At 39.9% G+C, this 13,998-nt stretch overlaps 1 protein-coding gene across 1 annotated transcript in view; it reads left to right on the top strand.

Moving 5' to 3' along the window:
* The window catches only part of LOC113014331 (integrin alpha-X-like), a 25,274-nt gene extending 13,276 nt beyond the window's left edge, over positions 1-11,998 (top strand). The window contains exon 15 of the mRNA XM_026155784.1: positions 11,799-11,998. Coding sequence (XP_026011569.1) covers positions 11,799-11,998 — 200 coding nt within the window. The remainder of the gene's footprint in view (positions 1-11,798) is intronic.
* Positions 11,999-13,998: the final 2,000 nt, after the last annotated feature.

The following is a 13,998-nucleotide window of genomic DNA, read 5'->3' as shown; positions in this document are numbered from 1 at the left end:
CCTCTCAAAGCTAAGACAGTCAGTTAGAGGAACTCTTATGTAGGAGTTGCTACAGTATTAATAACACTGTGTCTTTGATGCTACACAACACTGTGGTGGTGTCGTTTACATTTTATCTAAAAAATCATCAACTTGGTTTTAATTAAACAATAAAAAGATATAACAAACAAGATTGGAAGTTTATTACTTTTGGAGCCACAAGATGAAATTACTGTAATCATGAATAATAATTAGAATAATCAATAGCCAAAAAAAACCCCACATTTGACCAGATTACAATATCTTTCCCACTGACCATATAGTATGATTAAAAAAGCCTCTTCTTGTAAAAGAAATTAAGAAAAATGAATTACAGCACCTCCAAAATATGAAGCCATGACTTTCAGTCAGAAAGACTTGCCCCCTCCTACTTGAAGGAGGTAAGGGTATCATTGCCACTGGAACTGGGAAGCGTTGGCGAGCAATATTGAATTTGGTATGGTTGATATGGTTGATTTTGGTATCGATCAAATACTAAGTAAATACAGGTTCAGTAGTGCATATATAAAGTACCATTAACAATATTTTTTAAACTTAACTATAGGTAAGAACATTGTGACATGATTTATGAGGTGAATCATTATCAGAAAACATCACAATGTCCCATTGTTTTTCTTTGAAGTCTTTTTTTCTATTTTTTTCTCTTTCTAATTTAAAGCTAAGTTAAGTTTTGAATATTAATCAAACAAGTTAAGCATACCTGTAATGGGGACGGCTTTAAGACCCAGGGGACCCAAGAGGATATAAAAGAAGAAGTAGCAGCACTGACAGTGGCTGTGAAAATGGTTAATGGAGAAGTTGAAGAGCCTGAGAAGTTTCCATTGTCTGCTACACAAACTGTCATTGTAAATCTCTGCAGAGGTTCAAAGTACAGGCTGTTTTCTTTTAGTGTTTTTTTTTAAGTTTGCTGAAATGTATTTGATTTTTATTGTATTTCATCTTTTTAGTAATTGATTTAGAAGACCACATTCAAGTTGTGCAGCAAACATAATAGCTGGAGAGTTGGGCTGGAGACAGGTGAGGAGTGTTAAGCTCCACAGCCTGGTTCTGAACTAGCCCTTTCCTCATTAGCGAGTAAAAGACTGGTTGAAAGATGTTCTGTCTTGTTTTCGTTCTTCATGAGGAATAAGTCCTCTAAACTAGCAGGGTCTGTGGAAGCACAGACTCAACAACAACTACTCTTTGAAAATGTTTTAGACAAAAGGGAATTGAGATTAACTATACAGCTGGCTCAAGTGACTGTATTTTCAGTAATAGTACTGCCAGTCCAAGTGGTATGTACTCATTAACAGGGATAGACTGATCCCATACATTTACACATATACGTATGATCAGAGGAAGTCCTATGTAGGCTGAGCTACAATACTGACAGTATTGTCAGTTTTTTTTTGTTTTGTTTTTTGGGGGGCAGGGGGTGATCCAGTCCTTTTTAAAATAAACACTAATAGCACTTTTGCGCCCATATGAAGTTATTTTTAATCATAAATAATAATTAAAAAAATAACTAACCAACTACTTCAGTTCTTGTTTAACTGTTGTGAAAATAAATTGATAGATGGTTTTACTCAGATGATACTCCATTTTTGTCACTATTCAATTGTACATAAGAAATAATTGAATGATTGTAGAGAATCAATTTCCAGTTTATAGTATGCATATAAAAGAATTTGCATGGTTTTCAATTTCATGCTTGTTTGACAAAATCAGCAGGATATCCTTTAAAGCAACCTCCTTACAAGAAGCCTAAAAATAAAAAGGGTAATTTTGCCTGACTTCCTTTGCACTCTCATCCAGTTCCTGTAAGTCAGAAAATCTTATAATTTGCTAATTCTATATTATGCATACAGTGTGAGTTGGTCAAATAGGCCCTATATTAGATATGTTGCTTTATCATCAACATTTTTTTTCTCAAGTCTAAACTAATTTTGTTAATTTTGGGTATGATATTCTCTGAAGTGACAAACACAAACATAAACTGAGGTTTTTATTGTTACAAACCCCGGCCTAGGCAACCGGAGTGCAACACGAAAAAAGTAAAAATAAAGAAAAAAAACACACACAAAAAACCCCACTAAAGCTCACCACCAAATCCCAAAACGAAAGTATCGACAAATCTATTTACAACAAACTATTTATTTACAACAAACACCAAACTATTTACAACACGGGGGAGATCGCGACCATGACACACTGAACACAGGGTTTAAATACATAGAGGGAGCAATCAGGGAAAATGGACAACAGGAGGGAAACACAGCTGGGGCAAATTAAGACCTGACGAGACAGGGAAACGTAAACTGAAAACACTAAGATAACACAGACTTTCAAAGTAAACAGGAAACACATAACAGTCACGCCAAACAACACACTGACAACACCCGAAACGTAACATTATACTGTGTGTAAATTGGAAGATGACTCCTAGTCTTAACTTGAATTTAAAAGATTAGAGCATTAACAAAGCACATCATTGCACATCAGCAGTTTTGGCTAAATATAAATGTCAGTTTTTTTCAGGGGGAAGTATGATGGGGAATGCTATGTTTAAAATCCCTTATGAAACCAATTGGGAAATTTTTTAACAAAAACATAAAAATTCATAGGTGGGCTAATAATTTTGTTTTCAACTGTATTTCATTTTCTCCTCCCCCCTTTTTCCTCCACTGAATGTGGATGAAAATAACTGATATGCTAAAGGCATGAAGAATAGGGAAGTTCTTCCATTTCCCACTCTTACAGAAATGCTTGCTCATAGGGGGTAAACTGATTGTTGTGGTTTTCTCCTGTATTTTTGTGGGGTCCTTACTTTACAATATCATGTGCTTGAGGCAACTGTTGTTTTGAATTCATGCTATATAAATAAAATTTTAATGAATTTATATGCATCAATTCTTTTAAAACTTTCTCTTTTGCAGTCCGTTGACTGACTAAAATGTCCAGTGATGTTTCTGCATAGTAATCTTGAGAGACAGACGTAAGCTGTAAAAGGTTGACTCTAAGTGGATTTCCTGGACCTACTGCAGAAGTTATCAGTGAGGTACAGTACAAAGACAATGTTAAGAAGCACTAACTTCAAGCTTTGGTTTATGGATGCACAGTCTGGAAATTAAAAAGCCTCTCATCAGTGGATGGAATACAGAACAAAGAGACACCTACCTGGAGTGCATCAGTGTGCCAAGGTAACTTCCACTTCAGGGACTACCTTATACTTGTCCTCGCTGGATGAATCAATATTTCTATTCAGTGGCCGTGTCAATACTGGCATACTGACTTTACTTGACTCTGAGATTTCCATCTTAAGGACATTTTGGCCAATGTTCAGTCACTTTTGATTTGATACACAGTCTGACACATAATTGAGGTGCCATATTTACTTGCATACTTCCTGCTTATATCCAAGGATTCACTGACGAGTACGCAGTGAGAATGTTATACACTCACAAAACACAAATGTCTGTGACATACGAGGGCATCAGGACTGTCCTTTGTTCTTACAAAACTTGAAAAACTATAGAATAGCTGCTGCAATCGAATACTTACTCTATACCTCCAGAGTCACCAGAATTTAAGCATACTTATGAGGGGCTATGCCTGCCTTCTTCATGGTCTTGCAGCTAGAAACAGCATATACTAAAGACTGAGAAGGATAAGTTTACTACTTCTCTACTATACACAACATTTTACAAAAAAAAAAAAAATGTTGATTTTTTTGTTTTAATATATAAAGATGCTTTTAAAATAGATGCTTTTAGATATTATTAGTATTTCAGTTCTCCGAATTCCAATCTTGTGGGACCAATGTACACAATATACAATACAATACATTCAAAGGACAAAAATCATATTTAATCAACATCAGAGGGACAATGAAAGGCATGCAATGTCCAGTTTGACTTTTCATTTATTAGGCTGACTCACTCTTACTGGGGAGAGGTTATGCTCTGTTTCAATAGAACCAATCTAAGGCTACGCTCACACTGCAGGCGAAGGCACATCAAATCCTATTTTTTTTGACCCTATGCGACCCATATCCGATCATGGTATGACAGTGTGAACGGCACAAATCCAATATTTTCAAATCCGATCTGGGTCACTTTTGTATGTGGTACTGAATCCGATACATATCCGATGTTTTAGAAAGCGACTGCTGTTTGAACGGTCATGTCGCATTAAATCCGTCTTTACGTCACTGACAATTCAATTCAATTCAATTTTATTTATATAGCGCCAAATCACAACATAAGTCGCCTCAAGGCGCTTCATAGATACAGAGAAAAACCCAACAATCATATGACCCCGTATGAGCAAGTACTTTGGCAACAGTGGGAAGGAAAAACTCCCTTTTAACAGGAAGAAACCTCCGGCAGAACCAGGCTCAGGAGGGGCGGGGCCATCTGCTGCGACCGGTTGGGGTGAGAGAAGGAAGACAGGATAAAAGACATGCTGTGGAAGAGAGACAGAGGTTAATAACAGATATGATTCAATGCAGAGAGGTCTGTTAATACATAGTGAGCGAGAAAGGTGACTGGAAAGGAAAAACTCAATGCATCATGGGAATCCCCCGGCAGCCTATGTCTATTGCAGCATAACTAAGGGAGGATTCAGGGTCACCTGGTCCAGCCCTAACTATATGCTTTAGCAAAAAGGAAAGTTTTAAGTCTAATCTTGAAAGTAGAGATAGTGTCTGTCTCCTGAATCCAAACTGGAAGCTGGTTCCATAGAAGAGGGGCCTGAAAACTGAAGGCTCTGCCTCCCATTCTACTTTTAAATACTCTAGGAACAACAAGTAGGCCTGCAGAGCGAGAGCGAAGTGCTCTAATAGGGTGATATGGTACTACAAGGTCATTAAGATAAGATGGGGCCTGATTATTTAAGACCTTGTATGTGAGGAGCAGGATTTTGAATTCAATTCTGGATTTAACAGGAAGCCAATGAAGGGAAGCCAAAACAGGAGAAATATGCTCTCTCTTTCTAGTCCATGTCAGGACTCTTGCTGCAGCATTTTGGATTAGCTGAAGGCTTTTCAGTGAGTTTTTTGGACATCCTGATAATAATGAATTACAGTCGTCCAGCCTGGAAGTAATAAATGCATGAACTAGTTTTTCAGCGTCACTCTGAGACAGGATATTTCTAATTTTAGAGATGTTGCGCAAATGGAAAAACGCAGTCTTACATATTTGTTTAATATGTGCATTCAAGGACATGTCCTGGTCAAAAATGACTCCAAGGTTTCTCACAGCGTTACTGGAGGCCAAGGTAATGCCATCCACAGTAAGAATCTGGTTAGATACCATATTTCTAGGCTTTTCAGGGCCGAGTACAATAACCTCAGTTTTATCTGAATTAAGAAGCAGAAAGTTAGCGGCCATCCAGGTCTTTATGTCTTTAAGACTGTCACGGCTGGCGGAGGGAGCCGTGTGGTGTGGAGGAAAAGGAGGACCCAAGATGCAGCAAACTGATGACAGAGTGATGTTTATTTACCAGGTGGTGGTGGTGGCAAAAACAGGCAACTCAGCATGAACAATTACAAACGGAAACCTAAACTGGGAGAAACTAAAAAGCAAACCTGAGACCATACAAAAGGGGTGCGGGGCAGAGAGACGCATAGACAGGACACCATGTAACGCAGATGAATGCAGAGATACACGGAGGAACGCAGACGAACCGGCAACAGGCAGGAAAACACACGGGGCTTAAATACACACACCAGTAATCAGGGGATGAGAGACAAGAGGGCAACACAGCTGGGAGGAATCTGGGCTGACGGGACAGGGGAAATGTAAACTGATCACACTCACATACGACACGGACCTTCACAATAAAACAGGAAACTCAGACACATGGAACCAGACAAGACATTGAACTAAACAGACAGATTCACAAACAGATGGGGTGACACCATAGACAGACAGATACAGACGCAGACTCAGAGGCAGACCGAATATAACACAGAACCTAAACAATCATCATCTAGAAAATGATAACAAACTAAAAGCGCTGGGTCACCGACCCAGGACCATGACAAAGACATTCCTGCAGTTTAACTAATTGGTGTGTGTTATCTGGCTTCATGGACAGATAGAGCTGGGTGTCATCTGCATAGCAGTGAAAATGTATGCTATGTCTTCTAATGATACTGCCTAAGGGAAGCATGTATAATGTAAACAGAATTGGTCCTAGCACTGAACCCTGTGGAACTCCATAATTAACCACAGTGTGTGAAGAGGACTCTCCATTTACATGATCAAATTGGAGTCTATTAGATAGATATGATACAAACCACTGCAGCGCAGTACCTGTAATACCTACAGCATGTTCTAATCGCTCTAATAGGATATTATGGTCGACAGTATCGAATGCTGCACTAAGGTCTAGCAGGACAAGCACAGAGATGAGTCCACTGTCAGAGGCCATAAGAAGATCATTTGTAACCTTCACTAAAGCTGTTTCTGTGCTGTGATGAGCTCTGAAACCTGACTGAAACTCTTCAAATAAACCATTCCTCTGCAGATGATCTGTTAGCTGTTTGACAACTACTCTTTCAAGGATTTTTAATATGAAAGGAAGGTTGGAGATTGGCCTATAATTAGCTAAGACTGCTGGGTCTAGAGATGGCTTTTTGAGTAAAGGTTTAACTACAGCTAGCTTGAAGGCCTGTGGTACATAGCCGATCATTAGAGATAGGTTGATCATATTTAAGATCGAAGAATTAATTAATGGCAGGACTTCTTTGAGCAGTTTTGTAGGAATGGGGTCTAAAAGACACGTTGATGGTTTAATTATTGAAGTTATTGAAGTTATTGACACAAGACAGACGCCAATTATCAGCGCCCGAGAAGACATCGTGAAAGCTTCCTGTACGGGATCAGAACGATGCCACCTTGAAATGAAACCAAAAAAAATATTGAAACCGAAAAAAAATATTGTAACTGAAATAAATGTACTGAAAAGTCTGGTACTGAAACTGAAAAAAAAAATGATAGTGAAAAACAATTAATTGAAACTGTAATTTTTGTGTTTTCGCTTACAATTTTTTTTTTCGGTTTCAATCCAGTTTTTTTTCTCGGTTTCATCCATTTTTCGGTTTCACTCTGCTGGCACTGTTTTAGCATCCGGGGGCGCGCTGGGGGGCGCGCTGGGGGGCGGGGGGACGGGGATTCCAACCTAAATGTATTTGCATATATTATAATGCTGACCAATGACTGGAGAAAACACGGACGAAGAGGCTGCGGTCACGGACAAACTTGCATGTGTCTGTTTGGGAATGGCAGATGCTGAGAGGTCCAGCGTTTACATTACCGACTATTTCAAAGTGACAGCCTGAGGTGTTCTTCAGTAAATTGGACTATCGGACAGGAGGACCTGAGGCCCCACCGCATTATTTTTGGTAAGTTAAATGTGTTTGTAAGCGAATCTGTAATTTAGGTCCTTAACTAGCTACCTAGCTAGCTAAGATGAGCATTCGGCTGTAGGTAGGGTTGCCAACTCCCTGAAAAATAAATAAGGGACACCTCGTGGCCAGGGCCGGGCGACCCAGTTGTCTTCACCCTTCCCAGTGTGGTGAATTTTCTAGCTCTTTTTTTGTGTGTGAAATTATTTTTTTAACCATTTGACTTGAAGTTGATTTAAGTAGATGCATATTCAATTCTTTGTGATATGAACACATGTGAAACAAATGATCATTTAGCCATTTATTTTTAGCTCAAAATGACAACATTAACACAATAAAACAGGCCTCTTTCTTAAACAGAAGCTTGTCATGCTTAACTTTTGAGAATATAAGTAAATCTTTCTTTAAAAGAACTCTGTCCTGCTTAACTTAAAATAAAAGAAAACAATAGAAAGAAAAATATTCTTGTAACAGTGCACATTTAGTGCATTTAGTACAATTGGCTTCAGTTGAGGTATTATTTCAGCTTTTCTAATGCTAATCAGCTGCTCCTGTTTGAAAACCCGCTTGTTCCCATGATTACGCATCATTACTCATCTATGTATTACTTTTATGTATTAGTCATCTATTTGTTGTAATCATCTATCCTTACAGTTGTTTATTACACAAAATAAATTATATTATCACACTTCTGGCCACATAGCGCTGATAATCACTGCACATGCCCATATTAACTTTTTCCAGCCAGGTGTTTTCCTTTTCCCATTCTTCCCTTTCTCTGAGGGGAACAAACATTGCTGCTCTAATGCTGGGCTTACACTGTGTGGTTTTAGGCCCATTTTGAGCCGATTTTTGAGTGATCGGACCGATTTTGGCCTTCATCGTGCGTCGTGTAGTATACGTGGGGTAACGAGAAGTGATTAACACCTCACGACCAGCTCCCGATCATCAATCGCTCGTGAGGGCGTCACCACAGGCACTCACACTGCTCACGCGCAAACACGTAAACGTCGGTGAAAAAGACGGAGCAGCACGGCAGTGCTGCGTGTGATCTGGACACAAGCGATGGAGGCACAACTTGTAGAACTTTGGAAAGCTCATCCGAGCCTTTTCCATGTGGCATCACAAAATTATCACGACCATAACAACCGTGAAAATAGTTGGATCTACACTGCTGCTCAATCACAGCTGCCTGATCAATGTTTTTCATTAGCAATTTAGCAAAGTTGATGGTGGTGGTTTGCGTGTCTGTGTGAGTGAAAGACAGAGAGAGCGAGCGACAGATTTTCTGTTATAACCTTCATTTTATGGAGGCACAGTGTGAGCACTCAGGTCGCATCGGAGCATCGGGCCGTATAGTGTGAGACCTGCATCGTGACCTACCAACTTCTAACCCCTGCGAGTCAATCGTGCAGTTTGAGCAGGAGCTGAATAACGTGACTGAAAAAATCGCACAGTGTCTGCCCAGCTTTAGGTGTACTGTCATCCGAGACTTGCACCGCAGTGTCGGCGTTTGTTCCCCTGTTGGCCATGCTTGTTGTTGTGGTCATCTGTTGTCTTCCGGTATTTTCTTTCCTCGACCAATGAGATGAGCGGTAATCTGAATTGTTATACTCGAATTGTCATAAGTGTGCTGTCAGCTCATTGGTCACAAAGCAGGAGAAGGGCTGGGAATTATGTTTTCAAACAAAGTGTTAATTCCATTAAAAGTTATAGACTACTTTTGATTCTCACTGTATTACGGGACAAAGTGCGTCCCTTATTAGCTCAATACGGGACGTGTACTTTTGTTTCTAAATACGGGACGATTCCGTATTTTAAGGGACGGTTGGCAACCCTAGCTGTAGGGGAAACTTCTTTTGTAAAGTTCGTTTAGCTAACCCGTGCAGGTGAATGAATTTACCCTGACTAAAGAAATCAAGAGAGACGCACCGGGCTGCTCAGTGACTAACCACGGTTACTGTACTTTTATTATGAGTATTATACTGTAAGAGCAACAGGCTGGACTCTGCTTCTGCTCCTGTTCAGAGCTGATTATTAAATATGTGCAAACAGCAGCGTGTTTTCTCTCGCTTTCCACATGTGGAAGGACATTAACACCGACTTTTAAAACGCAAAAGTAGTATGCTATGCATGATTGGAATACATTTTAAGTAATTTGATTTATTTATGGGGTTTTTATTAGATTTTATAACACCTGATGTCCTCGTGGACAAAAATGTACAAAGTGTTGCAAAGGGCCATATTTTCACACCATACTGCTTTCAGATATCTTGGATCTTGGATCACTGATGTGTGGGGTCAAGCAATGGTCATAACAACAACAACAAGCAGCACAATGAGGAAACAGGCGCTCTACATTCAATTCAATTTTATTTATACAGCACCAAATCACTACAACAGTCGCATCAAGGTGCTTTATATTGTAAGGTAGACCCTACAATAATACACAAAGTATGCTCACAAGCCTCCATTGCACTGGAGGCTTGTGAGATCATTTTTTTACAATGTTGTGGAAAGGAATGACCAGTAGAACAATGCATATATTGTCATTTAGTATAATGAGGAGGAAGAATCAATGTTCAGGAAGAACATATTACCAGTATTTAGATCACATCCTACCCTTTCTCTAAAAAAGCACATCACCCACCCGCAGAAGTGGAAGAAGACTATAAAGTGAAGGAAAGTGATGAAGAATCTGAACTATGTTCAAGTAGGTTCTCAGGCATCCAGGACGTGGTAGTCTAAGGAGCTTGGAAAGAAAGTGACTGTATGTACCGGCTCACTCCTGGTGGCCGATTGGCGGGGCCTGGCGCCTGTGGCCCGGCTGGGCCCCTTCCGGGGGGTGGGGTGCCCTCAGGCCTCTGGGCCTGAAGCTCGGTCCTCTCTGGCACAGCTGGCTACCAGCAGAGCCCGCGGGCACGCCACTGCAACCCCCTCTGGCCTCTGCTCTGTAGCTGCTGGGTGACCTCTCGTTACTCAGCTCTTCCCAGGAGGGTGGCACGGTTCCCCTCCTTTTGGTGGTCCTCCTCGGATCCTCGTACTCTGGGGCCTCTGGATATCTGGGGCCTGGATCTCCTCCATACCTGCTTCATGCCCTGGGGGACAGGGCTATGGCTCCCCACACTCCCTAGCAGATCGTTACATGGAGAAACCTTTGGTATACAAGCATGCTGATCCACACAGGTGTGCACACAGGTGTACACACAGGTGTTCACAGACGTGGACTACACCTTTCTTGGCTGCTGCCTCAAAGCACATTGTGCGCTGTCTATCTTGCGTGCTGCACAATATCGTTTAATATCTACTAGCTAGTTTATTGTGATGGTGCTGTTTTTTATTATGTTGCTCTTCTTTTGTTTGCTTTCTCTTCTGTTTTTTTTTTATCCATCCAGGTGATCCAGGTGTTTTGTTTGTTTTTCTTTCTTTCTTCCCCCCTTTCTCACCGTCTCTTCTCCCCTCTGTTTTTCTTTCTCTCCCTCTTTCTTTCATTCTTTCTCCCTGTCCTATCCCCCAGTCATGTCTGTCCCGTTTGTAGCAACCGAAAATAAAATAAATACATAATTATAATAAAGGTCAATCAAATGGACCAATATGGCAAGGCCATGATGATCCACTTGGTAAAACAAATCCACTTGGCATCTTTCTTGGCCTTAAGACAACAATTCTGATGGCTAAAGATCCAAATGGGACATAAAAAAAAAGTGACTTGGCTTTTTGAAGTTTCTTGAATTTTCAAAATGTGAAACTGAAATAGAAGATGTGTGAGAGAAGATGCATGACTCTCTCGTGCGTCACAGAGAAAGACGAACTACCACGGTCCAAGCACATATGCCAGGTCCCATACTCCTTCAGTTGCTTTTCTACTTGAGCACTGAATGCATTATACACAGTGTATTCTGCTTGTATTATGCTTTTTAACTTTCAACTTTCATGCCAATGGATGCATCAGAGACCAAGTTGGGGTTCAGTAACTTGCCCAAGGACACTTTGGTAAGAACTCCAGACTACAGCACACAGAGATTGAACCAACAACCATCCAATTAGTAGATGACCTGCTCTACAGCCAACTCAATGACAAAAAAGGAGGGACAACGAGAGAGGGAAAAAAATGGATCGAATGCAGCTGTAGGCATATGTAGGTATGTGGTTCTTACTGCCGTGCATCCAGTAAAGTCGCTATGGCCAGTTTATGACATCCTAAGTCTGTTAGGGAAGTTTTCATGGTACCGTGATTGACATAATCATAGAATAGCAAAAAGGACATAATTTCATGATAAAGACACAATACATGATCGTCGTTCATGACACAATTATTGATGTGTATGGAACAAGTGAGTGTTTCTCCTGCTGTTGATGTACAATCCAGGTACTGATGTGACTGTGTATGAGCGCCTAGTCCCCTTCAGAGGACTGTGTCCATTCCAACAGAACATCCCAAGTAAACCAGGTAACTATGAGATAAAAACATGGGCAGTATGTGATGCCAGGTCCATCTGTACATGGAACATGCTAGTGTACGATGGCAAACTGTCTGGCCTGCAGTCAGGGCACGCAAGTTGTCCCTAACATTAAAGAAGGTTTCCAAAAGAAAACAATTACGTGTAACAACGTGTTTACTTTATATGCCCTTGGCCTGCAACTGCAGAAAAGAAAGCTGTCCATGATGGGACCAGAACAGAAGAATAAACCTGAGCTTCCTCCTGCACGTGTGTCAAATATGGACACGCCTTTGTTCTCATGAAAGTTTGCCTTCACTAAGACCCATGCCCTGGTGTCCTACCATGCCAAAACATAGAAAAATGTCAGGTAATAAGTTGGAATAAAGTTGAATAAAACCTTGAAACACAGAGATGGATGATCTTTTATACTTATTGCTTTATAAATAGTCATTTTTGAGCCCAAAGGACAACAGATGTGATTATTTGCTGCCAGTAAAAAACTAGAAGTAATTAAAAACAGCTTCCTAAATTAACTTTGAAATTTACCCGTCTGTGATAATCTGTTAAAATAACCAACTCTGGTTGTGAAAGGATAATCACAATATATGATGATTTTATTGATTTTATTTACCCCAAAATAAAGAAACATTTCATTTAAATTAGATTTTATCAGACATAAATTTGAAATTGAATAAAGAAATAGTGTTGAAATGTTTGAGTTAAGTTTTAATTAAAAGTGGGGGAAAAATCCAGTTCATATTAATTACGTATCAATCAAACCAGATGGGGACATTTTTGTCCCCTGAGGACCACAGGTGTGATTATGTGCTGCCATTTAAAAATGTTGAATGCTTCAAAAAAAAAAATCATTCCCACTAAAGTTCAACATACAACACTCTGTGGTTAGTCAAATACTCAAAATAATCTGAACATTTAGGCCGTCACAGAGCAGCTGTATTTGTACTAGAGATGGCACGATACCACTTTTTTATGTCCGATACCGATATCATAAATTTGGATATCGGCCGATACCGATATGACTCCGATATAGTGTGTTTTAATCAATAAAACTGTTTTTTTAATATCTTGCTGCATTTTGTATAAGTTCATACTCAACAACACTAAAGCTATTCTGTTATACCTGTATGTAAAAAATACACTGCACCCAAAATATTTTATAGTTCAGCAAAACTGAACTACAAACTGAACTCCTTTTTGAACTGGTTTCCTCTTTCTGGTGCAAAGTGGGCCAAAAACAAACAAGAGAGACGGACTCGCGACAGAAAAACCCATCAGCTGATCATTAAGCCGTTTTATCACTGAAGTAGCAGCAGGACAGGGAGGGAGAGAGAAGAACCAGTTTACATGCAGCTTATCTCAGAACTGTCGGTGAAAATTATTCTTGGAGCTAGGTTTAATTGAACTGCATTTTAAAGAGGTGCAATTTCACAATTTGTGTATATTTTCTAAGTTCACTATTTTGTCATGTGTTGAGAAAAACACAGATTTAAAAATTACATGGTCTAATATTTACATTTAGCATATAACTGCAACATTATTTTTTCGTTTTTTTTTTTAAAGACTCGAAAGGACTTGAAATTCAAAATTTCAGACTTGTGACTTTACTTGGACTTTTGCACCAGTGACTTGAGACTCGACTCTGACTTGCCTGACATTACTTGAGACTTGACTTGAGACTTGAGGATAAAGACTTGAGACTTACTTGAGACTTGCAAAACAATGACTTGGTCCCACCTCTGCAATCTAATGTATGCTTTTTTAAATTGTATTTTGTAAGGAGAGGCTTTCAGTCGTGCAGGAACAACTAAGGAAGCTTCAACTCAAACTACTACAGGAGGTGGAAACCCGCTGGAACAGCACTTACAATATGCTGCAAAGACTTTTCGAGCAAAGGGAGCCAGTGGGTGCTGCTTTGGCAAGTCTCACAACAGACATCCCACCTATGTCATCTGAGGAATTTGGTATAATTTCAGAGTGTCTGGTTGTCCTATCACCATTTAACGATGCAACCACTGAGCTCTCTCAGGAAAAAAGGGTGTCTGGGTCAAAGGTCATACCTTTGCTCACTATGCTGGATCATTGCCTCAATAAACAAATGGAAAAACC

The sequence above is a fragment of the Astatotilapia calliptera genome, chromosome 3, assembly GCF_900246225.1.
Source record: "Astatotilapia calliptera chromosome 3, fAstCal1.2, whole genome shotgun sequence".
Lineage (NCBI taxonomy): Eukaryota > Metazoa > Chordata > Actinopteri > Cichliformes > Cichlidae > Astatotilapia > Astatotilapia calliptera.
Note: the sequence above shows the minus strand (reverse complement) of the source record. Positions and strands in the feature narration are given on the sequence as shown.